General features: G+C 39.2%; 1 protein-coding gene across 1 annotated transcript in view; it reads right to left on the bottom strand.

The window, feature by feature from the left end:
* prex2 (phosphatidylinositol-3,4,5-trisphosphate-dependent Rac exchange factor 2) overlaps positions 1-27,517 on the bottom strand; it is a 156,906-nt gene that overhangs the window by 94,165 nt on the left and 35,224 nt on the right. Inside the window, exons 3-10 of the mRNA XM_072688847.1 lie at positions 25,798-25,920; positions 22,502-22,606; positions 19,530-19,631; positions 17,526-17,687; positions 12,539-12,672; positions 10,399-10,502; positions 5,466-5,615; positions 3,778-3,922 (exon numbers count right to left, since the gene is read on the bottom strand). Coding sequence (XP_072544948.1) covers positions 3,778-3,922; positions 5,466-5,615; positions 10,399-10,502; positions 12,539-12,672; positions 17,526-17,687; positions 19,530-19,631; positions 22,502-22,606; positions 25,798-25,920 — 1,025 coding nt within the window. The remainder of the gene's footprint in view (positions 1-3,777; positions 3,923-5,465; positions 5,616-10,398; positions 10,503-12,538; positions 12,673-17,525; positions 17,688-19,529; positions 19,632-22,501; positions 22,607-25,797; positions 25,921-27,517) is intronic.

Here is a 27,517-nt window from a genome sequence, read left to right as displayed (position 1 = left end):
TTCCTTATTTTTACTAACTTCCAAAATGAATAAATGTGTGTTTATATATATATATATATATGAAATTATACACATAAAAGTTGCTTTTAGGGTTCAGGGTTTAAAATACTCTACTTAAGGCTACCTACTTAAGGCTACCTACAGAGGGAACTGGTAACATACAGGAGCATTGATCAATGACCAAATCAGCTGGCAACTAATTTAATAGTTGATTAGCCAATGACATCATCACACACAACTCTCGCTCTAACTAGGGCACACGTGAGCTGCGGATTAAAGGCCATAATTGAACCTTAACAGTGTGGAATACTTTTACTACTTTTTACAGTAGTCATTTTCTCTATCTGGACGCAGAGCTGCAGTGATAAAAATTAAGAGTGAGCAGCTGTCTGTCACATGAATGGAGCATGTGGAATACACACAACCCCCCCACACACACATCTGCAGCACCATCACCATCTGGTGTGGGAGTGGAGAGCAGAGTTTTATTATTGAACAATGTATTTATTAAGGACTTTTTGATTATTTATCAACAGGTTACACCATTTATCTTATGCAATTGCTTACTTAAGTAATGAAGTAACTACTTTTAAGTACAGAACATTTGCACATATAATGTCTGTATATGTGTATTCATACAGAAGTCATTGTGCCCAAGATACATTATTCAAAAAGTTGCTCTGGATAGGATTGTCAGCTAAATGCCTTGACTGTAAAAATCCACTTTGAATCTCCCCTCAAATTTGAGCCCGGCAGTTTTGACTCGGACTGTAAGCCAGCAGGCTCTAGGGTGTACAGACAGGGGCATTGGGTGGCAGTGGTGGAATCGAAGATTTGATTTACACCCAAAACTCAACAAGAACCACACTCCCAGATAGCCCAGCAATAATCCTTAAACAAGATTCATGAGCAGCCTGGATTTGATTTCGCTGTGACTAAAAACCCAGAGATACATAATCCCTATTCTCCTGAGAGAGATACGCAGAAAGAAGAAGACAGATGGATTTTTGCTCTTCTTCAAAAAGAGCGTTCAGGGCGTGCTGAAGTGGAGAGGAAGGACAGGGGATGATGAAAACGATCCTGACATGAAATGTGTGCTATTAATAATGTGTCCTGTGCAGGTATTTGAGCTGCGTTTCAGGATGAAAAGCCAACCAGCAGCTGCACTGTGTGTATAAAACACACTGCAAGGTCAGGAAAACAGCAAGGCACTACTCTCCACTTCCATTATCCGGCACAGATCAACCATTTGTGTTTGGCCAGAGGTGCTGAGATGAAAACTCTTTTCCATTCTCCTGATCTGTCTTTCTGTCTCACCAACTCTCTCACACAAACACTCACTCATTTTTCAATAACTCTCTCTCCACCTATGCAAAAGTACTGATCATGTCATTTACTGACCTTAAAAGAATAGAAAGCAGAGTAATGGACATACAAGACTCTCTCTGTTTGCTCGTTTGTAGGACACGTTGTAGGACACAAACACACAGGATGCCCATTTTTTCATTTTTCACTTTTTGATATATGGAATCTGGTAATTCGTTGCACTGTGGCAATATTTTATGATGAATGGACCAATAGAAATGCTCCAATATGAAAAAAAAAATTATTTCTGACTTTCATTGAAAGAAGGTTTTTTCATTCTACTTGAAAAGTTGCCATTGTGGAGATATGTGTTTTTTTTGTGAAAGCAACGCTATGCATATTTTGTGGTAGGAGTGCACCAAATACAATTAATGATCAAATTAGTTATAGTTATAGTTAAATTAAATAGTCAGTTAGCTGGTGACATCATCACACACAATTCTGGCTCTAACTAGGGCACACGTGAGCTAGGGATTAAAAGCCATTGTTGAACCATAACTGTGTGGAATACAGCTGTACTGTCGCGGTTACTTTCTACAGTAGTAATTTTCTCTATATGGACGCAGAGCTGCAGTAAAAAAACAAAGAGTGAGCAGCTGTCTGCCTGTCACATGCATGGAGTGTGTGGATGACATGCTACAGAGCTTTAAGGCATTGCGGCCACACATCTGCAGCACCATCACTCTGGTGTGGAAGTGGAGAGAAGAGTTCTATTAGAGTGAAGCGTGAAGGTCTCATATGGACACTCAACATGGTGCTGATTCCGGATAAAGTCCCGCTCTTAAAGAAAATGAGCCAATCAGCTTGCTGGTTAAAAACAGATCCTGCCCTTCAACAAAATTAGCCAGTCCGCTTGCGGGGTACTGGAGTGTTGATAATATTGTGGTTCTAGGCAGACAATGTCAAATGTCAAAATAGAAAATCAGTAATAAAAATACAGCAGTAACACAAAATATTGTCAAATTTAAACTTAAAATTACTGTCTCACATTTGTCTTCAGAACAATTATGGATCATTTTTCCCTGCTTAAGTACATTATATTTTATTTCTGCTACTTTGCTCAACCTTGGTTTGGGTGTTAATCCTTATTGTCTTTATAGTTAATAGCAAATGCATATTACAACCTCAAGCTAAACTGATAAAGTTGATAGCTAAATAAGAGTTTTTTGGTAACTGAGCAACTAATAATCCAAATAATCAATTATATCAAAAGATTATTTAGCGCATATTTGTTGCAGCCCATTCTGTAGACAGCCATAGCTAGTGTGTTAATAATGTGTTAACAGAATAAATTACTATTTATCACTTTATTTCTTGCTGCTTTTTGCTGGTTTGTCCCTATTAGCTTTACATAGTATGTCAATTGCTCTCAAAGTGTATGTTTACTAAAACAATCCAAGGCTCTGAACTGTTGGTAAACCAACAGCAAACTAACAAAAGTAGCAGCAAAGTGGAGCAAAGTGGAGTTTCCATCTGTTCGTCATGGTATATTCACACACTAATGTTTAGCAATTGTGACTGATGTGTTCATTCCATCTGTTCTCTTAAAGGAGAAAAACTAGAACAAATGACAGGTATTCCAATAACTATGGGGAATGATGGGAATGATGAATGTGTGGGAAGCAGTTCCTTTAAACCATGTGAACTTTAGAATAGTATGACAAAGCTTTGCAAGGTTGTCTTCAAATGTAGGGGACCTTTAAAATGTGTATGTTCTTATCAACATGACTCTTTACTCTTGATCATTACTTTTAAAGACAGCCCTACACTGCTTTGCTATTATTTGGCGAAGGGTTCTCAAACTGTTTGCAGACAGGAACCCATTTCTGTATGAAAAAAACAAAACATAGACCCCCACAGATTGATTTTAGAAGCACAGCTGAACTGTTCTAATGGCACTTTAGACAAAAATCCATCATGCCATCATGTCTATTTGATGTGAGTACAAGCTCTCATCAACTGATGTATGGCTTTTGGCTTTAATCAAGCTTTTTTCAAGATACTCCTTTTTATGTTTGAAAAAAATCTTTTTGATTTGCTGGCATAATCAGGGTACTTTGTAACCAGATCAATGACCTTGGAATGACTCCATGGCTATATGTTAGGGACCCCAGAATCTTTTCACTTTGAGAACCATGGCTCTAAATAAACTGATTCCCACACATTCTTCACTGTGGCCCACAGTGATCTCAGGATCTCAATGGGTTTTGCATAAATTTTACTGTGGGATATCTTGTTGGAATATTATTACTATCATTACTATCATTATTCTTTAAAGTCAGCAGGCAGGAAAAACACATCAGTGTAAGGCACACATGCATATGCATAATTTCTGTTGCCTGCCAGTGTATATGCTGGACGTGTACTTGGAGTTAGCAGTAATATAAATGTATTCATTGATTCTAGCCCTACCTGCCCAGGAAGCACTTGGGGAAGGTGGTGAGTTTGCGTTTGCGGTCCTTAATGAGGTGGCCCTGTTTGCTCATGAGGTTGTAGAGCTTCTCTCCCTTCTCCGATATCATCACCCAGGTGTCCTGCTCCATTCCCAGCCGCAGAGCTTTAGGACAGAGAATGAAAGAAAGAAAATAGAACTGTCTATGAGAGTGTTAGGCTTCAGTGCTGCCATTTAAATTATGAATTTCTACAGTTCACAAGTTGGTGTGGTCGCTTAGAAGCAGCCATTCACGTCAGGAATAACAAAGCATGACGCAATTTGATTTTACAAATTTAACTGATAATCATTTTTAATCGTAGTTCATTGAAACTTTCATTTCATGGCACATTTCTGTTCATAAGTAGAAGATATAAAAGATCAAAAAGAAGACTCAAACCTGTCGAGACAGAATGAAAATCCATTAAAAATGTAATTAATTATGTAATCAACTGTGTAATTAAATGTCATGCATTTAAATAACATAGTAAAATGACATGCAATTATATGTATATACAGTGATACGGTTTCATACTGGCAATCTGCTCTTTCTCAGCAAAGAAGAAAAAACAAATAGCAAGTCAAAAATACCACATGCCGGGAAAAAAACTGAATCCCAGAATCAAAACACAACCAATAAACATCTAGTGGTTTAGCTATTGTCAATATGCATTTGCTTTATATGGCATAATTATTTAGATTTAATTGTAAGACTTTAATTAATATACATAACATTGTTAATATAATAATGTTAATACCTTATTGATTGTTAATACCTTATTGATATAGTTAATGCCAGTTGATGAAGGTTCTTCTCCAGTTTACAGATTCTTTAACTTCACATCTCTTTTACAAAAGTGGTTCTTCTAATGACTTGTCTTGAGGAACCTTCTGTATCACTTTCATTGTTAAGAGTGTAGGTTAAACTGCACATTCGTTTAATGTAACATGAATTAATTTATTATCGGAGCACAATTAGGATTTCTGAATAGTAATTATGTCATTTCACATACTATATATTATACATAAGAAATAAACTACATAATAATTCAACCTGAGTACGACAGGTTCTCTCTACCCCATTCCCACTTACCCAGCCTGTGTCAAATGTAGAGGTCCTCCTTTTAATCTGCCCAAACAGTTATATTTTACACCATGAACTTCAACTAACTAATTAATCCAAAGTGACCATGTTAACATCCCCTAACTTTATCATATTCATAGTGCCTTTCTGTGGAGGAGGGGCAGTTTCTTACAGAAGAGAAAAAACAGAAAAGACCCAGAGAAGATCGAAACGAAAGGATGTTCATTTTCCTACAAAGCCAGACTGCACACACAAAACCTTCATCAGTTTCAATGAGCTCTGATTAAGAAACAATTAAAGTACAATGACAACATGCTCATACTACTGCCTGTGATAAATGAGACGTCTGGAGGTTAAGATTAATCGCAGTGCAGAGCTGTAAGCATTTTTCGGAATGTGGATTATATATCATAGGTAGCTGCAGCACCGATCAGAAGTTGGAAAGGCTAACAGCGTCTCGCCTGCAGACTAATTACCACTTCAACTTTACACTAACAGCTCCTGACACGCTTAATTAGACGCAGTGTAAACCCTTTTATGGTTCGCCACCTGCTATTAACTCTTTTTTTTCCCCTTTTCACTCACTTTTCCTCCTCTCGCGCTCCTTCAGAATGGCCTCCAGCCACTCCTGCTTCTCCTCAGGCGTCTTGGCCATGCACACAAACCACTTGTTCTTTGCTGTGTTGTGGATTTTCCAGCCGTTGTTGACAATGTTGCCACTGCTGTGGTAGTCCGCTGAGAAACAGAAAGGACAAGACAGTCAACACAATGCATGTAAATAGCTGTGTACAGTGACAATTACTATAATACTTCCTATAATACTATAATGGTTCCTCTATACACTGAGGTACTAGAGTAATGCTGTCATCCTTAATCTGCCAGTACCAGAGCAATTCATACATGTGTAAAATATAAATGTGCACATTTTTAAATGTCATTATGGACTACCTTAAGTCATATCATAATATGTCAATACGTTTGAAAAGAAAGGAACCACATGAACACCAATGACATCTGTAGCAACAGGTTTTAAAGAAATACATACAGAAAGAAATAAGCAAATTAACACTACTACTCTTTACCAGTACAGTAGTACCAGTCTTTGTTACCAGTACATAGTAGTAACACTGTTGCCTTCCATACAGCAGACTAAAGACTAAGGCTCTATTTCCCACCCAAGGAAACAGCACCAGACTTTTCAACGCCTACCTTATAAATCCAACCACGTTTCTCAGACATCATAGGGGAAATTTCCCTTTCACATGTGATGGAAAACCAAATTTATGCTATTTTCCCTGGAAAACTGCATGTCTAAATGTCATACTCGCCTCTTACCACAATGAGTTGTTGGGTAATTTCTAATTGCCTTGCTGATGTGTTTTTAGACACTGTATGACTGTATGAGACTGCATGACTTACCCACAAATGTGGTCATTCGACCAAGAACTCTTCTGAGATTCTTTAGGTGTTGTCCATGTTTATACTGTAGATAACAGTGTGTCACCCAGTGTCAGAAACCACATAAGTCAAGTCCGTCTATTTGAGACGTTATGTGTGAGATAATTGAGTGCTGCAGTTTGCCCAATGCTCATTTCTGTAAACAAGATTCTATAAATTTTTCACCAAACCTGTCTTGCTGATCGACTATACATTTGAGGTAAGGAGGTGAAAATTTCAAACATTTCAGCACGCACTCTACATGTGAATACTAGTCTCCTGAATTAGCACAGATGTGGATCCATGGATATTACTGGGCAGAGCACTAAACCTAAGTGCGAATGAAAACATTCCAGTGTGAAACGGGCAATAAACAAAGTACCCTTTCAAAAACAATGGAAAAATGGAAAAGCCAGGGGCCTCATTGATTGCCCTAATTACGACATGATGGAGCATTGACACGAAATGGCTGCCTAGAGTAAAAACCCGCCAGAGTTCACCAGAGATCACGAAATGAACTGATTGCATCTGCGAACCGCGTGGTTAAGAACATAAAACAATATAAAACAAAGCCGTCAAATCTTTTTTAAGCTCAGAACTTTGAAGAGGGTGTGTGTGTGCGTGGTGCTTTAACAAGCAGCTCTCCGTTGTTTTTTCAAGATAAATCCTTTTTGGTGAAATGTCTATAAAGGCTGTTCCGCCTAGGCAGTGCCCTTCAAACTGCCCAGTCATTCAGTGTAATGAAATCGGAGGGATTACTTTGTGAATTTTATGTGAGCAGACATCCAAAGATAAGCAAGGTGGCACAATTTGTTCACTCTCGTCATAAAGTGTTCTTCTCAAACTGCGAAAAAGGAACATGGGCTGTTTAGACATGTTAGCCTCAATTTGATGTGAATTTACAAATCTATTAAAATGTGGTGTGTAAACCAGGCAAAACATGTATATACTTAAGTATATTATTTTAATACAGTTTTATTATTCAATCTATATGCATAGATAGATATACAATCTTTCTGCCTCTTATCCTCTAAGAAAGGAACAGCAAGCAAAGTATCAAGTTTAGCCTAAAAACATTATTCAGCTTTTCCAGCCATAGGGAAAGAGGGGCATCGCCCCAGAGAACAACTTTGCTGATTGTCTTCCTTCCACAGGCCTGAGAATGCAGGCCCAGCACAAGCCACCAACTAGTGATTTGTCACGCATGCTATACAAATTTTAAACATTATTGTTATAACTTGCAGTATATTTCTCACCAAAAAAACGTCTTATGGGTTCCCACTATTTCAAAAAGTGTTAAAGAAGGTGCTAATAAAAAATCAAGGCAGTGGTTTGCATGAACCATGTTTTTCCATCTCATTAAAGGTTCATTAGTGAAAGGTGTCTCGTTGTTGGGCCAATCAGGTGTGCTGCTGGTAGACAGAAAAGTTATAAAAGATATTATTATGAATAGGAAATCATCAGAATACAGGAAAATTCCTTCTAGGAGAAGGTGTGTCCAATCTTTTGACTGCTACTGCATGTACCTCTGTTCCCTGCTGGGTCTGCATGTTGCATTGATTATGTCTCTCCATATCTGAGTGATAAAATCAGACAAATTACAGCAGAGACAGCCATCGATCTGTTGTACAGCTGCAGTCAGAAAGAATACTCCAGAATACAGAACACAGCCCGTATCATTGATTCAGCCCGAAAGAAACTTTAAACCTATTATGTGTCGAGAGACTTTAAACCTATTATGCGTCACCTCATACCATTCGTCTGCATGATATTTTTAGAACAGACCTAACCTATGCCTCATCTTGCAGACAAAGAGTATTTCATTTTTTAATCTGTATTGTCTTCATTGATTTTAATAATGTATAATCTATTCATTTAAACTAAAAATATAATTTGCAGATGTTTTTAGACATAATCTTTGAATATACACTCTCAAAATGTGACCATTTACAATTTACTTTTTGCTCTACCGTACTGAGTTAACTAAAACAGTTCAGTTCAAGTTATGTCTCCTTGAAACTGTCTGTAACTTAAAGCAAAAATTCATTACTGACCCCAGATGCAGACAGTTTGCCATACATGTTTGATATCTGACATGAGCTTCAAGTTTAGACCTGCAGATGCTAGGCTAATGTTGCTAGCAAGCACTGAATTTAGACAGTCACCAATCTTGTCTTAATTAAAATCTTAATTCATAAAAATGCTATGTAAACAAATGATGATTTAGTAAAACAGCATTAAATTACTTTTTTAAACATTCTGAGCTAAACATGAATGGTTACTGGAACAACAGCTCTAGAAATAAGAAAAGAATGGAAATATTGACACAATGTAAAGTTCAGCTATAAATGTGTTTTGTTGTAAGTGCTTCATAAACCTTAACATGATTATTAGATATTGCCGGCCTCATTAAGCACTTATTAACAGTGTGCTAAAAAGTTCAAGCTGTACCAATGATCATCGTTTTCCACCAGGATAACTAGCTCATTTTTAGTTTTCAACTGAAATTGATGTTGAAAGGTTATTTTCTGTGGACCGCTATGAAAATTGAGTGTCCGTCTTCAAATTGCAAGTGGCGATTATCGGGGTTCAAGCACCACATGCTCTCATTAAGCCAGTGATGGGAATAGTGTTTAGGATGACCTCTAATTATAATAGATGTGGGGTCTCACAAGGAGATTTCTGGGTATGGCTTGAGTTTGCGTAGTTAAACTCATATAATTCCACAGCAAAGCACACCCCTTTATTTTAGTCTCAGAGTGCACCAGAACACACCAGTGGTTCCTGAAATTTTCTCTAAATATGTCTGATGTCCTTAAAAACTTGGAGGTTGCTTCATGTCATGAACTTTCTAACTGTCTAAATAACAGTAGATAGATTCTTCTTCCTCTAACCGATAACTTGGATATGAAATAATGAGGGCAACACAACCCTCTGAATGGCTCAGACAGCCTTTATACAGTCGTTCATGGGGCGTCTCCATCAACCCAAATACTTTCATTATAAGCCAGTTAAGCCCTAGCAATAACATGGCTCTGTATTTCAGCCTGAGATACGGACGGGCTCGAGCAGAACACCCACAATCCACTGTTTTCCCTCCGCAGCCTGAAACACATCCGTCTCTTAAAAAGCCTGATATTAAGTCTGCCGGGGACCAAATGATTGCTTCTGCAAGTATAACTGATAATCAGAGCTCCTTCTCAGCCAAGATACACTTCGCTCAGAGTTCAGAAAAAGGCCCTGTCATCTCGCCCAGAAAATGGCATTTTTCTAACCTTTCGCTGCCGAAGCGCTCAGACGCCACCCCACCCAGCTAGTGCAGGAGCCGTTCCAGAAATAAGCGCTTGAGGCTGCCGCAGAACGGCAGAGAGCATGAAAACATCATTTTTCACCCCTCTCTGAAATTCACGTGGGAGATGAGACTCCATCATAAGCCATTAGCTCAGCAGACGGGTTTAGTCACCGCACATGGCAGGCATGGCCTTTGATCCATGTGAACAGATCCTGACATCATAAGGACAAGCACACAGCGACAGTATTATGCCCAAATGTGTGGTCACTTTAAAGGAACCATGTCCTGAAAGAATAAGGTTCTCTCGCTTTTTTGAAATAAGAATTTGATGTAGTCTGTAAAAGCTAATGAACACAGTCCTTAAAGTTCACATACAAAAATAAATCTACAAAATCAGCTCTTTTGTGTTACTTGTTTTAATCCAGACTCCTTGATGAATGAGGCACAATGCAGGATGTCCAATCAGAACAGAGCTAATTTACAGGCACAATAACAAATATGAAAGCCTGTTTAATTCCAAGGGGCAGCAAGGGGTCTGTTTTTAGTGCATGAACCCTAATTGGACCCTGATGAAAATAAAATACAAGGATACAGACCTTTTAATATTAGCTAGATACTGTGATTCTTTCTATATGATGTACTGAAAACACTATCAGGCTTAATCTTGTGTATTGACTAATGAACTGAAGTTGAGTTTCAGCGAAAGCTTCCTTCCAACCATGTTCGCTATCATAAAACAGCAGCTTAACACGCATCACAATCCAGAGTCCACTAAAGGGTTTCGCTTACCTGTACCATCATCCACATTCTCCACCTCCATCACCTCAGTGTTGATTCGTCCCCGGAACTGATACCGAGGCCCCTCAGTGGCCGCCTTACTGTTCTTTAAGCGCCTGCAACAGAATAAAACCACCTTCAGAACCAGATAAAACCACCCCGACAGATGAATCACAGAGTGTTAAAGTGAGACCTAGCTGTTAGGGCAAAACACTACAATATGAACTAAAGTAGCAGACACTCTTATCCAGAGCGACTTAAAAACTGCTTCACTGTTTCCTCAGAAAATACCCTTAGCTAGTTTTTATAGTCTAGGATCCAAAAGAGACTTAGATACTACTAAATATAAAAGTCAGTCTGGGGACCATAATACTCAACACTACACTTTACCCAAGTACTCCTGGAAGAAGTGGGGCTTCAGTCAGCGTGAAGACAGCCAGCGACTCTATCGTTCACACACCCAGTGGAAGTATGTTCCACCATTTTGGTGCAAGGTGAGCGGGTCAAGCCAAGGTCCATACTGGAAGCTTGAAGGGCTCTTGATACTGACTGGCTTTTGACCACTGCCATCAAGTATGGAGGAGCAGGTCCATTCTTAACTTTGTAGGCCTATGTCAGGGTTTTGAATCTGATGTGGGCAGCTACAGGAAGCCACCACTGAACTAAACTGGTTCCTTACAATGAAAGGTTCTGTATGTGGAGGTTTCTTAAATTTTAAAAATGTTCTGTGCTCAATGTCATGTAAAAAATGTTTTTTTATCCATTAAAGTATCAGTTAAAAGATTCTTTGGGGGAACCGAAAACTGCTCCACAGACAGCTTTTTGGTTCCATTCATTATCTCGCTAGGACTGTAAAGACCAACATTACACTCTTATTAACAAAAGCTGTGAAAACGTTCATGACTTCTGATTTCCTAAAGAATCTTTCATTTATGTGGTTTCCATTGAAATCTTTTAAGAACCATTTTTTCAAAGGTCCTTAAAATGAGAACCAGATGTAAACTTCTATGGTGTTGCCCCAAAGAACTTCTTTTGGTTACATTGAGTATATTTTTAGGAATGAATTAAACAAATTGACACTCTAAAACTAAATGTAGCAACCAGTCTTTGTTGAAGTAAGTTCACAGAGGAACCATATTGATTATTCAGGAATTCTTTAAGTAACCAAAATGCTTCTCTGAAGTCATGCCATAGAGGAACCTTTTTATTTCCTAAATAACCTTTTAGTTCAGTAATTTAAATTGGAGTCATACAATAAACAGTTCTTTAGGGAACTCTAAGGTTCTTTACTGAGCTAAAAATAGTTGTGACATGAGTTATGGTTAAGAGTAGGGATGCACCAATCCACCTTTTTCTGTTCCGATACCGATACAGATACATAAACTTTGTGTAGCGGTCGAAACCCAATACTGATCCAATACCATTGTTGAATTAACCATATACTTCACCATGTGGGAGAGACTTAAGGCATCAGGACTGACTGAAATTCAAAGTTTGTGAGACCAAAAAAGAGCTAGCAGAGTCTTTCTTCTTATTTCTTCTTATATGATAAGGAGACCAGCTGTGGCAGTGACATCACTACCCCTCCTCCTCACTCTCGCCTGTCCTCCATTACAGGTGGAAGTTTCCAACCAAACAGTTCAGCTCTAGTCTCTCTCTAGCGCTGAAAACGGCAGAAACAGCAAAAGGCTATGGCTTTTATAGATGGTGACATGGGATTTAAATCTGGAATATTCAGATATTTCATGTTTTTGGACACTTTTGTTTGGTGTCTACCTGCATGAGTGCCTGTGATAGATCCCCTGCTCACCCATCTTCCCTGCTCTGCTCTTGAGTAAACAAAGCAGGCTGCTGAAGGCGATGTTTGTGGACTTTAGCTGTTTTTCCAAGTTGGATTAGTCGCTGATAGTCGATGACAGGTCGACTTTCAGGCTTGATGTCTGCTATGATCTGTGTATTGTGTCTGTCCAGTGAATGGATCGGTCCCATGGATTGGCCAAATGATCCAATACCTCATCCAACTAATTTTGTTAGTATCAGGAGACATATCCGATCCTAGTATGGGATCGGTACACCCCTAGTTAAGAGTGTACAGAAACACACAATCCTCCTTGCTTAGGATATGAAGAGCTCAAACAGAGGCAACGCTCACCTGTTCTTCTTCTTGCAGTACACCAGCAAGTTATCAAAAAGGAAGAAGACACGTTCCTGGATGTTTCCGGCAGAGATCTTCAGCAGTACGCCCTGCATCAGCATCTCCGTGCAGCTGTCCGTGATGTTAGAGCCCTGAGAGATGAGAACAGGAAAAGTGTGAGTTGCAATAAACCCGCTAACACTGATTCTCAGAGCTCACTAAAATGAGGATTTGGCTCTGATATGAAATGAAACATTATTCTCCAGTGCAATGGGGAGATATTCTGCAAGCTTACTGAGATGAATCCATGAATCATGACTTTACAAAGCTTGCACTGGGGCTGATCCAAGCACTAGCTGTCTTTATCAGTGGCCGTGCGTCCTTGTAGAACATTGTTTCCGTAATAGACATTGCTTTTGGACCATAACAGCACAAAAGCAACATTGTCACGCCAACGATAACACAAAGTGCTGATAGCACATGTGGTGAACTGGATGGACACCACATGGCTGTGGACAGAATGCCTACTCCCTGCGTGCCTTGCCAAATAAATGTATGCAGTTTCTTTTTTTCACTTTTTTTTTTTTTTTTTTGGTGAATCAGTCATCAGTGATAAAAATAGACTCAAAGAGCCAGCAAAAGCGCTAAGCACTACATTTCCATCTGCTTCTCTCGCTCTGCCTCTCTCTCTGTTCTTCTCTTCTACACATGGTGGGTTAATTGCACTACATCCAATTAAAGGTGAAATCCATCATCTTTTCAACAGTTCTGCATAAATAGATGTAAACAAAGTCATTTAGAGAGGTTCTGTATGAAGCTACAGACACTTACTGTGGTGGTGAAGGAAACCAGACGTAGGAAAAGTCTTAAAAATGTTCCTTTATAGAAACTTAGAAGCAAGACATGCTGACGAATACAGTGTCTGATGCCTGGGACACTGGTTTTGGGAAACATTTGGCTTAATTTTTTAATTCCATTTATGGTAAAGAGATGCATGCAGGGCTTTAAAGAATTTTTTTTTTTTAGATTTTCACTATTTTCCCAACATCAACATCGCATATGAAATGTGTCTTGTTTAGTAATCACAGTTTGGAATTCACAGTTAACCAGGAGTGACTATGCTGTCTTTATAATGTAACATACTGTTGTTCAGTCTCCTAGAAGTCATGTTGATGTCAGTGATATGCACAGAAAAGCATACTGTGATGCAACTTATTATTAAGCCAAAAATGATAATAATAATAATAATAATAATAATAAGCTAAGAGTGAGAAATAGTCCCAACTGAATTACAACATGACTTTTGTTATTATCCCTGATAAATGTGCCTGAAAAGCATTCAATCTTCTGCGGCTCGCAGTGAGCTCCAGCTCTAATCATGGCTGCACCATGTATCATTTTTTAATTGTTACTGTCATATTGACTTTAGCAATACCGAGAAAATGTGTTACCAGAAACCAGACCAATCTTTGATGCACTGGATGACTTCGGTAATTTGGTCAAAATCAAAATGTAATGCAGGCCATTCTTTAACCACGTTGAGCAAAGATTCACTAATGCTTTTGAACTATATTGCTGAAATATCTCTGATATAGTAAGTTACTACAGCACGCGCACAACGCCCAATCTCAATGAAAACATCACTCCTTACCCCTTTTCCCCCATGTCTCATTTATCTCACTCCTCTCTATTTCTCACTCTCTATCTCTCTCTCTTCTCACTCTGTAACACATCTGTTCAATAAAGAAATTCATTCAGTGAGTGGAGCACTATTTCAGAGCACCATCTCTGCATCTGCTTCAGATAAATGTTCTCAAGCCTTTCAACTGTCACATGAATCGCAGACATAAATGGACTAAGGAACAACTCATCTGGAGGAGGAATACCTCACAAAAATATGAAGAACAAGTGCACACGGAACTGCACTGCCATTGTGAGGAGTCATTAACACTCTGAGTTAATCCTGAACTAGACTTAGTTATTACTACAGTTTCTTCGAGGATTCTTCAGTAAAGACAATGGTTCTGCATATGGTACCTTGACAACTAAAGGAAGCATGAGAATGGTCCTTTGCCTGGTTAAATCTTTCTTTGGACTGGTGGAAAGATGGTGTCTAAAAACTATTTTTCACTGCTATGTAACATTTTTTGCTTAGAATGTAAAAGAAATTCAGAACATTAATACAATATCAACACTCCAAAACATTCCATTTACAAAAAAATAATAATGTTAATGTTAATGCAATTTAGATATTTTAAAAAGTGATTCATTTAAAATATAACTTTCACACAGGGACAGATTTAAATGGGTTTAGAAATTAAATTTCCTCATGACAGTCACAACATTCATCCTTATCTTTTACAGAATTTGCAGAAATCACCACAAGTAAGATGGATCTTGTTAGATTCCATGCAAATGAAGTTGTAATGAATGCTAAAATTATTTTCTACAGTCAGTTTAAAACTGAATTTTGTCAGGCTATAGTCCCAATCTGGGATACAGTCAGATTGGGACAGAATCTTGTCAGGCCACAGTCAAACTGGGGCAGAATGTTATTGGGCTACAGTCAGTTTGGAACAACCTTGTTGGTCTACAGTCAGACTGGGACAGATTTTGCTGTGCTACACATTGGTTTGGGATAGAATTGTGGTGGGTTTGGGGCATTTGAGTTCCAAATGTAGAAGTCACTCAAAGTGACTGACCAGAAGCTGTTGACCAGAACGACTCTGAGAGATCAGACAGCCCTCAGGCTGAAGATGCATAGCTGTGCTTCAGCCTGCAGGCTCTGGCCGCAAGGATGGAAATAATGACTCTCTCTCTCACTCTCTCTCTCTCTCATATATATCCCATGCCACTCCATGCCTCCACCCACACCCTCCTCTAACAGCTGCTAAAATATCTCATAGTGTGTAGTTTGTAACTGCAGAAGTAGCTAAAAGTGTGATAAATAAAAGCATCAAGACAAACCTTACCACACACACATTGCACATTCGTACATGTATTTTCATTCAGTCTGAAATAACATTCAGGCAAATTGCCATTAATGAACCACAAAAGGCTAAAACAGATGCTGCATCTGCTTCCACAGGGCCATTCGGTACTTTATAAAAGTTATTTCAGGAAAATGACTGCACGCAGAACAGCATGTACGACTAATTGATGACAAAAAACAAGTTCCCCCAGAACATTCACTTTACTCTGCGGAGAAATTCACGCGGGCCGCACAAATCAAATGTTTATATTTTCTCGCCTACAAGAGAGGGAGTGTTACTGCTGTGAAGGCGTAGATATTCTGGAAAGAAAACCATCTTGCGCAGAAAGTTTATAACCTGAAATGAAACGAAGCCAAGCTCATTTTCAAAACCATATCCTCCACAAGTTGTTCCAGTATATTTCGCTTGTTAAAATGTGACAGGCTGTTTTTGATTCCGTGGTATGTTTTTACAATGGCCGATGTGGACATTACTAAGATTGTTTCAACATGCGCTAACATAACATGGCCCTTTGTTTTCCACCTCTCAGATGGTAAAGTGCAGAGAAAATGCATCTATTTTCAGACCATATTTACAAATAGCTGCGGTCAGAATGACAAGAACCCTAGACTAATCATGCCGTAGTGCTTAAAGAAACAGTTCAGCAAAATATCAAACTGATCTCATTATATGCTCTTAAAAATAAAGGTGCTACAAAGGGTTCTTTGAGCCATGAATAATCTCTGTTGCAAACATGACTTTTCTATGAAGGTTCTTCTTTGGTATCATTCCAAGATGGTCCAAGCCTCCACTTGTAAAAAAAAATTGTGCAAAAATACACAACTAAGGAAATGTATGGTAACTGAAGCCATGATTAGATTGCCGAAGCCTGACAGAATCTTCCTATAACTCTAAAAGTAAGTAGTTGGCTTATACATTTGCATGTAACCCCATTGCAACGGCCCACACCCATATCTAGTCTGTCTGAATGTCTCCATATTTTCGGAACTCTCCACTGTGCCCCAGACAGCTCGTCCCACAGCCCTAAAGGACCGTTATGCAACTTCCCCACAGTCCACATTGCACCCAGCCAGCACAATCACCGCCATTGTTAGCCCCTCGCCCGGTCACCCGTTATTAAGCGGAGAGGTTGGACAGAGAGGAGCAAAACTGGGGAATATTACAGGCTCCGATACAGAGCCGTGGTTAGCTGTACCTGCTGCAATCTGGCGGGTCACGTTGTCTCACGTCAGCTCATTTTCTACAATTTCTTCAGTCAGCCAGAGAGAAATTTGAGGAATAGTCTGCATGCAAGGAATTTAAATATGGCAACATGAAACCAGTAGGCTTTATTTGCTCAAACCAAGCTATTATAGTAGGGTTTATCTCATCCTGAACAGACTGGTCGAGCAAAAGCTAGACCAAGAGCTATTCAGCACATTCAGATGGAGTTTCTTTTCTGGGCATGTTTTAATACACAAAGAGAAAACTTATTCATACAAAGGAGACTTAAAAAGAAAATAGAACAAACAAAGATACAATATTCAGTAGTCTTCTACTTAAACTACAGTTTAAAAGTTTCTTCCAATGTCTTTAGAAAGAAAATCTATTACAGACAAATGTATAGAGTGATTCTAATGTACTTGTCCCGTGCAAATACATAGGTTGAGCTATTCAGAATGATAAACAGAGCTGCTCACGAGTCCAAAATGACTGAGAAATGAATTAAGAATTAAGAATGCCATATATTTAAAAAGAAAATAAAGAATTGTAAATAATGACTGTAAATAAAGAATTACAGTATACAATTTTAAATAAAAAATAACTTGTCATTCTCAAAACACTTATCTATATCTAACACCTACCTATAGGTCACATCCACTCCTCAGGTTCTCCCTATGAATTGAGTTTAAAGGATTCATCATCAAGGGTTCTTCCTAGAACCTGTTATCCATGCAAATAACCCTCTGAGAATCTTTATTTTTGAGAAGGCATCTGATAAAGGTGTGTTTTGTGGAAAAAAACATTCGCACCTCCCATCCCTCGATGTGAGACTGCCACTCCTCCAGCACCTCCAGTTTCTCCATCTGTCTCTTGGCCTCGTTGATGCTGGAACACACTGCTTTCATCACCTGCAGGGCCTCCTGCACCAGGGGGAAGTCGTTGTGCTTCTTTGGTGTTCTCTTCAGCAGTTCCTAAACAAACACACATATGCACACTCTGCCATTAGCCAGGTTATGAGTGACCCTCATTTTTTGCACCTACATTCACTGGACACAGACATTGTAGTGTGTACAAGTGCATTAGGCCTAAAATGCTGATGTGATGATGAGTTTTACACACACTATTGTCACTGCCAAGTTGACCACCGCCCAACTGATGAAATGGGATGGGATGGCTAACACAAACTGTGCCTCAGCAGCCTCTAACTGTACACCAGCAAGGTGGAGCTACAAGGCAAGGGTTTGGTGAGTGTCCAGTGAGTGTATGTGCACAAGCGCACCACATGCAAAGGTCTTCAGCTCCACACTGCCTTTAGTAAAAAAAAGTATAGCAGGCACTTCCATGCTAATGCTAATACTAATGCGAAACAAAGAAAGGTTTTCTTCGATTTACACAACATATTTAATAACCCAGCTACTGCACAGCATGGTCTGCTGGAGAAGATCCTAATCTCTACACTTCAAATAAACACCAAAGCTGTAGCATGTCAGCTTAACCTCAACTCTCCAGCTTACATTGGGGAGCTATGTGAGAGAGTGCAGATGGCTATCACTGGCATTTAGTGAGAATGGCCCTGGCAGCTCCAGCTGTGGGATCTCAAGAAAGCTTTAACAGTGAGAAAGAGCAATAGATTGTGGACTTGTTGTGTGAACAACTGCTGGTGGGTATTTACCATGAAGCAGAACAATTTCAGAAAAGTTTCTGCTTCAGAAATAAGCTTGGCATTCGCATGACTGTTCTGTTTATTTTCAAGGGCTGAAGGGCCTGAATGTAGTCAGTCTGACAGGACTGTTCTTATCTTAGTCATTTTCACACTACTTTCAGCTTCCCCTCACTCCAAATGTAGTCAATCAGCCAGACCAGTTTGGTGTCTGAAGTAGGTATGGATACGCGGCTGATATCAGAATGTAATGCTGGGAAGGATACCGGCAGAAAAAAAGGGTGAACCATAGCTACGTTATGATCAGTGTCCACAGAAGTAGCCTACTGCAGACTGCATTACCTCTGAAGACAATACAACCATAAACTACTTCATACCAAATGACTGGAAATTCGAACACAAAGGCAGAAGAAAGAAACTCTCGAAAGTGGCCGTGGTGAAATAAGGTGAATATGGAGGCTCTTTACTTTAAACGTTTCTTACTTTAAACACTTATGAATCTCCTTTTCAAACATGTGTTTAAACAAGAACTTTTTGGAACCTTATTTTACAGGTGTACATTTACATTTACATTTATGGCATTTAGCTGACGCTCTTATCCAGAGCGACTTACATGGTTACTCATATTACAGAGGTGGGCCAATGGAGTGTTAGGAGTCTTGCCCAAGGACTCTTATTGGTGTAGCGCAGCATAGTCACCCAGACCGGGAATCGAACCCCAGTCTCACACATGTGTGGTAGCTCAGTGGCAGGTACTGGTGTTAGCTGTTGCGCCACACCAAACACCAATGTGTAGAGAAAACTAAGGAGGCAAACCTCAGACACAAAATGTTTCTTAGCTGCTTGACATTCCTGAACTGTTCCTTTTAATCAGAAATACACTGGAAGCCAGGCAGCTGTATTTTTATGATTTTAGTCTGTTGTCTGTAGGCATACAATGAAGTATTCTATAGCTGTTTAAATAGGAAATAAGAGGGCTGAAGAGCTGTTAGCGAGGTGATAACTGTTTTTCAGAAGCACCTTCCACACCTTACAGGGTACTCTGACTAAAGATGAAGGCAATATACGGCCGTGTTTCGGTAAAGTTTCAAAAAAATGTGTGTAATGACATAAAATAGGCTGTGATCAGGGAAATGGAATGATATTCACTCACCCTGAGCAGAAGAGGGTACTTGCAGATTCTCTGGATAGGAGCCACCAGGTAGCCCTCGAGCGGCACCTCTGTGTTCTTCCGTCCGCCCAGCAGCATGCAGTTCTAATGGGGCAGAACAGAACCAACAACTAAAACCCAAAAAGTAAGGAGTGATATATTGTAGGAAATAGCTACTAAATACTACTGCATTGTACTGGTAAACCCGAACACATAAACACTTTCATGGTTAAAATACAAAAAACATGTCAAATACAGTATATATCTGCACTATATGGACACAAGTATTGGGACACATGCTTATTCATTGTTTCTTTTGAAATTAAGGGTATTAAAAAGACTTTATCCTGTTTTTGTTGGAGTAACTGTTTCTACTGTCCAGGGAAGACATTTCTACTAGACTTTGGAGCTATGCTATGAGGGTTTGATTGCATTCAGCAACAATAGCTTTACAATGTTGGATGATCACCACCCCACCTCACCCCCAACTCATCAAAAAAGCACCATCATCCCAGAGAACACAGTTCCACTGCTCCACAGTTAAATGCTGGGGCTTTATTATTTTGATGCATGTGCTAATAGGTTCATGTGCTGCTACAGGGAGTCATATTCTATTAGTATGTCTCTACAAGGACTAGACAAGCTGTGTGTATTTTTGTACATCTTTGGCAGCAATGGATGCAACTTGCATTAAATAATTAAAAGGGGTGTCCACAAACGTGGCATAATGCTAAATTGTGCCACCTGGTGAAAAATGAGAGGTTTTCAAAAATAAAAAAATCATAATTGAGAATGCTGTTCATATTGTTACAGAGTACATTTAGCCAGCTTATTTGGTACACACTAGAGCTGATGTGCAGTGCTGGGTAAAACCTTGAACCATCTGTGTTCAAAAAACTTCACTACTTTACTATGTAGTAAAGAAAAATATTGTAGTTGTGTGTGTGTGTGTGTGTGTTTGCTTGACCCAAATCCCAGCAATCTTCTGGAGGAAGGACTAGTTTATCTAATCAACATATAGTTTATCAATGAACAACATATAGGTCATCATATGGGTCAGGTCTCGGTGTGAATGACCATCCACCGAGCTGTAGGCGCTACTAAAGCCGGCCAGGAGAAACTCAAGCTCCAGCAGCTTCTCCAGACGTCACAACCTACTCAAGGTCAAGGCCATAAAATGTCCATTAAATCAAATTCAATTAAGACATAGCGTTCCCAGCCCACAGCTCAGAGCCACACAGCAGCACTAAATCACGCAGCATATAGATTTCCATTACTGTCCCTATCCTCCAGCTATACTGCTCGACTTTCACCGCTCCTCCTCTTTCATTTGTAGAGCATAGCAAAGATTAATCCAGTCTGGAAACATGTAAGTTTGCATTTGTAATTAAATCACAGAGGAGGGTCAGCAATGAAATGAATACTGATTTTATAGAGCTTTTAAAATATCAGTGAGTGGATGGTGCATTCATTTATACGCATGTGTGTGTGTGTGTGTGTGTGTGTGTATGAGCGCATGGCTGGGTAATGGCAGGGTCAACTTCTACAGGCATTATATTACAAAGGAGCAGTTTCATGATACATCCTTGAAGGAGCTTTCACTGGTCCTCAGAAGGTCAGTAGTGCTATATCCATACACACACACACATACAGACACACCACTGGCTACATAACACAGGGCTTGACTAATTCTGCCATATTATTTCTGATATAATAAGTTCTCATAAACGCTCCTTTCGAATTTATTGAGTTTCAGCAATGTAACTGACACTCGTTTACTCTGAATTCAGAGTACTCAATATATTTGAATGTATACATTAAATAACATATCTATCATGAACAATAACAATATATTCTTATCAATATATTGAATTAAACAACATTAAGGTTCCAGGATTCATCAGCATTCACGTAAATCCTGCCAGTAAAGCAGAAATAATGTCTCTTATAGTTAGTAATTCTAGGCCTTTCCTAGGCTATGTCCTATACTTATTGATTCTAAAAATATGGTTGTAGCCCATTATATTACATTAATATTCATAATGGGTGGGATGTTTTTTTCTAATTCTTCTACTAGTGCATCTCAAATAATTAGACTTTTGTGAAAAACGTTTTGTTCATAATTTAATTAAAAAAGGTAAACTGTCATATTTAATTTTCATGATCTCCCTTCATTATATCATCTTTTTTGTTTTAACTTTAATCAGAAATTATTGGATCATTTCATTTGGAGTACATTTCTATTCAAACAGTATAAACGATGTGTATCTCAATCATGGCAAAGACTGCTGACTGGACAGTTGTCCAGAAGACAATCTTAGACACCCTCCACAAAGAGGAAAAGTTTCAGAAGGTCACTGCTGAAAAGACTGTCTGTTTGCAAACTGCTGTATCAAAGCATACTAATGAAAAGTTGTCTAGAAGTTGTTTGGGAGGTGTATTAGGAACCAGAATGGCCACAGATCTAAAAGGACTGTCAAGAAAAGGTGGCTCAAACACTTAAGCTGGTGTCAGAGCATCAAGAGGCACCACGCACAGACGTCTCAGGAAAGGGGCTACAACTGCAGTCTTCCTAATATCCAACCACTCCTCAACCAGAGACAACATCAGAAGCATCTCTTTACAGATGAAAGTAAATTAAGAGTTCAATTTTTATTTGGAAATCAAGGTTTTAGAGTCTAGAGGAAGAGTGAAGGGGTACAGAATCCAAGGTGTATGAAGTCCAGTGTAAAGTTTCCGGGTTTGGGGTGTCATGTAATAAATGAACATGCCGGTCAGAAGCTGGACATTTCTGGATTGTACATTCTTTAATGTCTGATCTAAAATATTCTAATCATTTCAGATACTGCATTTCTTATTTTCATGAGCTATAAGTCATACTGATCCATACTGGTTTAAGATGCACATGTTGAGAACTATTTGTGAAGATCTTTATCTGTATGTATGTCTGTGTGTGAGGTTGAGGTGATTCTTACCAGGAGACATGTGCGAACGCTTCTGATCTTATTGAGCTCCAGCAGCAGTCTCTGGGCCTTCTCGTGGTTTCCACAGTACTCATCATAAATCTGAAACCTGTCTCTCTGAGGACACAAACACACACAGACACACACACACACACATCAGTAAGCTCCTTTGAAGCTGCACTATGACCAAACACTTTGCCCATGACTTCACAGTCCCCTCACGTGCTTACTGTCTGGACATCTGTGTCCAAGTAATAGAGAAACGTTCTCGATTAAATGACGGAAATTCAAATCAGCTTCCTCACCCTGAACCACAAAAAGCAACTCTGAAGTCAAGAGGGATCAATTCTGTCTTTTAGCTTTTACTGTGAAATTAACCATTAGAGGTCATGTCTCAAGTGTGATATTAAAAGTACACTCATTCAAGCTTTTTAAAACAAGTGGTTATTGAAAGTGTAGAAACAGAAAGTGTGGATTCTCTACAGCATTGGTATTTGGTTATAACATGGTACGGTTATTAAAGACCCTTTAGTTTATAACATTTCTGTCCTGCTAGTGCTGCCCCTGTCAACTGTAAGTGCTGTTATTGTGAAATGGAAGTGTCTACTCTGCCACTCAGCAGTTCAAGCCCTTGCAAACACAACCTGCAGCGCAATTGAGCATTAAGCACTTCATAAAATGGGTTTTCATGGCTGAGCAGCAGCACACTAGCCTAAGATCACTAAGCGCAGTGCAGAACATCAGTTTGAGCAGTAAACTCTGGACTGTGCAGCATCATGCTTCATTATCTGGCAGTCTGATGGCTGAATCTGTATTTGGCGGACACCAGGAGAACTCTGCAGTGTGGAGGGCAAACAGTATTAAATGGTAATTCTACAGCACATAAATACATTTCACACAATTATAAAGCTTTTGTCAGCAGTTTCAGGAAGGCTCTTTTCTGTTCCATCATCACTGCGCCCCTGTGCTCAAAGTGAAGTGCATAAAGAGGTGGTTTATCGCGTTCGGGTGAAGAAACTTCTGAAGTGCAGGAGAGTCCTGACCTCAACCTTACTGAACACGCTTGGAATTAAGTGGATCATCGATTGGATGCCAGGCCTTCTTTTCCAACAGCAGGACCTGACCTCACAAATGCTCCTCTGATTGAACTCCAGAGGATTTCGAAATGGAATGTCCTCCAATCTCATACAGGTCTGACCTTTGGCCATGTAGTGTATTTAATTATGATCTGAATTTGATGAGAGTTGCACACAGATCTATTCATCTGCTTTTGCCATGATATTTTATCAATTTCTGACAGAATAACTGGCTGTTATAATAATGTTACTGTACAATAATGTTATATTGTAATTAGAGCTGGGCAATATGGCAATATTTTTCGGCTTACGATAAATTTGGTTACCGTGAGGCACAATATGCTTTTCTAAGCATATTGAGGATGTTGTTAGTTCTTAAAGAACACTGATCAGCTGCTGGTTTCATTATCAACAGTGTAATTACATTAGATGAAGTTCAGCAGATGTTGAATAAAATCCCTGTACTCAGAGTATCAGAATAGTAGTTTTTTGAAGAGCTGGCAGTACAGCTGTAATTAGACTGTGATTACATGTATTGTGACAAATATTGTGTATTGTGAAAAATGTCTTTAAATATTGTGATATAGTATTTTTACCATATCGCCCAGCCCTAATTGTAATAGTGTTAATCATAATTAACTATTATTCTTTAATTACTATTAAAGCTCCAAATTTTAAACCAGCAGGGCTGTTTTAAGTTAGAACAACACATATTTTTTACAGTTTAGCACTGACTGAGAAAACAGTTTAACCAGTAGTGAAGGTAGCTTGCGGTCCTGTACTCACCATGCTTACTCATGCTATTCGGTTACTCATGCTAAACTAGGCTTGAAATTATAGTTTGCATAACAGACTGAAGCTGTCCTGACTTTTTACAGGCCTACTGCAGCAGTAATATCCATTTACCTTTGGCTACATGCTGTTATCATCATGCCTAAAGCCTTTGAAGGACATTTCTTAGAAGGGATTTTGCATAAAAACTGTGTAAGTACATTATTGTAGATTAGAGTATGATAACCTAGCTCCGCACCTCTATATAACTCTTGTGGCAGTGGCTTAGTTGAGGATCAAAGTCACAATCTCTTGATGACAGAGCCAGTGCTTGGACAGCTGCGCCACTCGAGAGCTGAGTGTCTTATCAGCAGAGACTGAACTTACAAAGGTATATCAACACAATCCTTGACAATAGAACTAAATGAAGAGACAGTAATGTTGTATTTAGGCACAGCCACCTAAATTCAAAGCACCATGCTTATCGGTGTAATTCAGAATAGGGTATTGCTGTAATATGCCCCCTGAGATCTAGACTACATACATGTGGAACATACTGCACGCATTTATCAGCAAAAGACGACAAGCCGTCCCAGGCGAGGTTACAAAGAGAGTGGGATAAGAGGAATGAGGCCCAGCAGAGGGACAAGAACTGGACAGCTGCACCCACAAATCCACTCTGCTTACACATCCTGGGTAATAAAACATGCAGCTATTGCACTGAATTTTCAGCCATGCCATTACTCACTGATAAACTAGAAGCAGGGGTCAGCAATAGGCAGAACACACACTATTTTTCACATACTGTAAGCACTACCGAGCAGTGCTTACAGTTTCATAAGGCAAGTAGGCATTTAAAACACACACACACACAGAATTTTTTGCTGTAATAAGAAAATCAAGAGGAAAGAGAGAAGTGAATATTTTCTGAATGCTGGATCACAGAATATCTTTTTACATCAATGTATATTAAAGTTTATTCTCCCGTAAAATATTAGTATATTCTTGTGTTTTTTCCAGTGCATTAAGGTATTAAGTGTAGATTTCACACACGCAAAATATTTTAGTGCACTAGTCTTTTAGGCAGAGCCTGTGTAGTGTGTGCAAGAGACGCGGCATGACCCACTGGGAATTCTTCAGAAAATGACCTGCTCTATTCACACATGGGCTCACTTGGACATTACCAATACATACTTTGTACTAGGGGGTCTGGCTGGATACTGTTGGGGAAACGTCCGGTACAACTGACTGATTTGGACATTTGCGTTCACACATACAGCTCCTTTGGGTAATGTCGGAAAAGTTCAGGGTTATTATACATGTCTGATAGATGGAATGGGTGGACAGAGAATGTGCGAGAGATGGAAAAGAGTACAAGAGAAAGAAAGAGAGAACATGTGAGAGAGAGGGACATGAGTGTGAGTCTGATGGCGAGTGAGTGTGTGACGTATGAAGACTCACAAAGTGCAGGAAGCAGCATCCCACTTCATGGTGTGGATGGGGGTCTGGCTGGAGCAGCTCCTCCACCATGGCCAGGAAATCTCGGTGCACACACAGGATCTCCTCCAGATTAGAGAAGAGCACCTACAGAGAGCACATAGAATCCAACCTTAAAGCAATGACTATCATATTATGGCAAAAGCAATGACTATCAAATAATCAACCTTAAAGAATTACTATTAAAGTACAAAGATGTGCTATATAACTAGAACAGCAGCAGCAGCGACAGCACCGCCCTAATGCCTGGACACACTTATTGCTCTAGAATAAAACTGTGCATATGGCTTATTCATACTGATTCAGAATCACTCCACATTAATTCCTTTAAAAAACACACATTGCAGATTTATACTGGATTAAAGATACTCCTCAATAGTTACTGTCAGGTTTATAATAGGTTTAATAATATATATATATATATATATATATATATATATATATATATATATATATATATATTTGTTTAATAATATAAAATTCACACACATTGCAGATTCAGCCTGGATTAAAATCATTAATCAATCTCATCAGTAACATCTTAAATTATAGAACTCCCTCCAACCCCCTTGTTAAAACCAATCCGGCTCTATTAGGACTGAGCAAAGTCAAAAATGCACATAGAGACAGCAAGTGTTAGGGGGTTTCCCAACTCTCTGTTAGAGACAGGGACACTAAAGTTGTTCAGAGGTTTTTAATGTATGGCAGTTAAGGAAGGGGGAGGTTTATTATGCCCAGTCATACTAAAAGGCAATCTGAAAGTTCACGTAGGCTGGAAATCTTGCTTAGATTTCACACAGATGAACTGGAATGGAGAAACTGTGGGAGGAAGAGTCTGGCACATTCAGCTCTTCAGCTCTGAGTGTATAGCTCTTTGAAAACAGAAAAACTGCTGCAGACATGCGATGACCATAGTCTCCATCTGACCCAGGATCATTATACTTTCCTACACACACACACAAACACACACACACCAGTTCAGATGTTCCACAGATGTACAGGCATAAACTACAGCTGCACAATGCAGCATTTGTCTGTCATTAGCTTGAATGGGGTGAAATGGAATTGGCTGATTTTCTCTCCTAACACACAATTGATAATTGTTCTGCCTGTCTGTCTCTCTATCTAACCATCTATCTTTTCAGTTTTTACACTATATTGCTGGGGACACGCATTCATCCAATGTTTAATAAAAAATCAAGAGTATTAAGGGGTCTATTCTCCCCTTGCTGTAGTAACAGCAATAAGAGCACTGTGATGCAGTTGACTTCCCTGATAAAAAGGGGCATCCACAAACTTTTGAACATATAGTGTATTTTGTCAGGGCTGTGTGTACCCAAGTATATGTTTAAGCATGTATTAGACATACTCATCAGCCAATGAATTTCCAGTCCCAGCCATGTGCTGCATTCTTTTCTCCCACTCCCACCCCCGGCCGGAAAAAGCTATAAATAGAGCATGTTTACAGCTGCTTCCTGTATATGTCCCTTTTTCTGTCTTCATGCTGAATTTTGACTATTTCTGAATGAAAGAGTCTCTTAAACGAACGTGGCTAGATTTGGTCTTGACCGTAATTTCCGGCCTTTTATTGGATTGCACTGTGAAAACACCACTTGTGTCTTGCACCTCAGCTAAAAGAAGCCTCTCTTTAATGGGTACATTTGTATAGTCCAATTTCCTGGGT

The sequence above is a fragment of the Salminus brasiliensis genome, chromosome 1 (assembly GCF_030463535.1).
Source record: "Salminus brasiliensis chromosome 1, fSalBra1.hap2, whole genome shotgun sequence".
NCBI classification, from domain to species: Eukaryota; Metazoa; Chordata; class Actinopteri; order Characiformes; family Bryconidae; genus Salminus; species Salminus brasiliensis.
The sequence above is the reverse complement of the archived record's forward strand: the minus strand, read 5'-3'. Positions and strand labels throughout refer to the sequence as shown.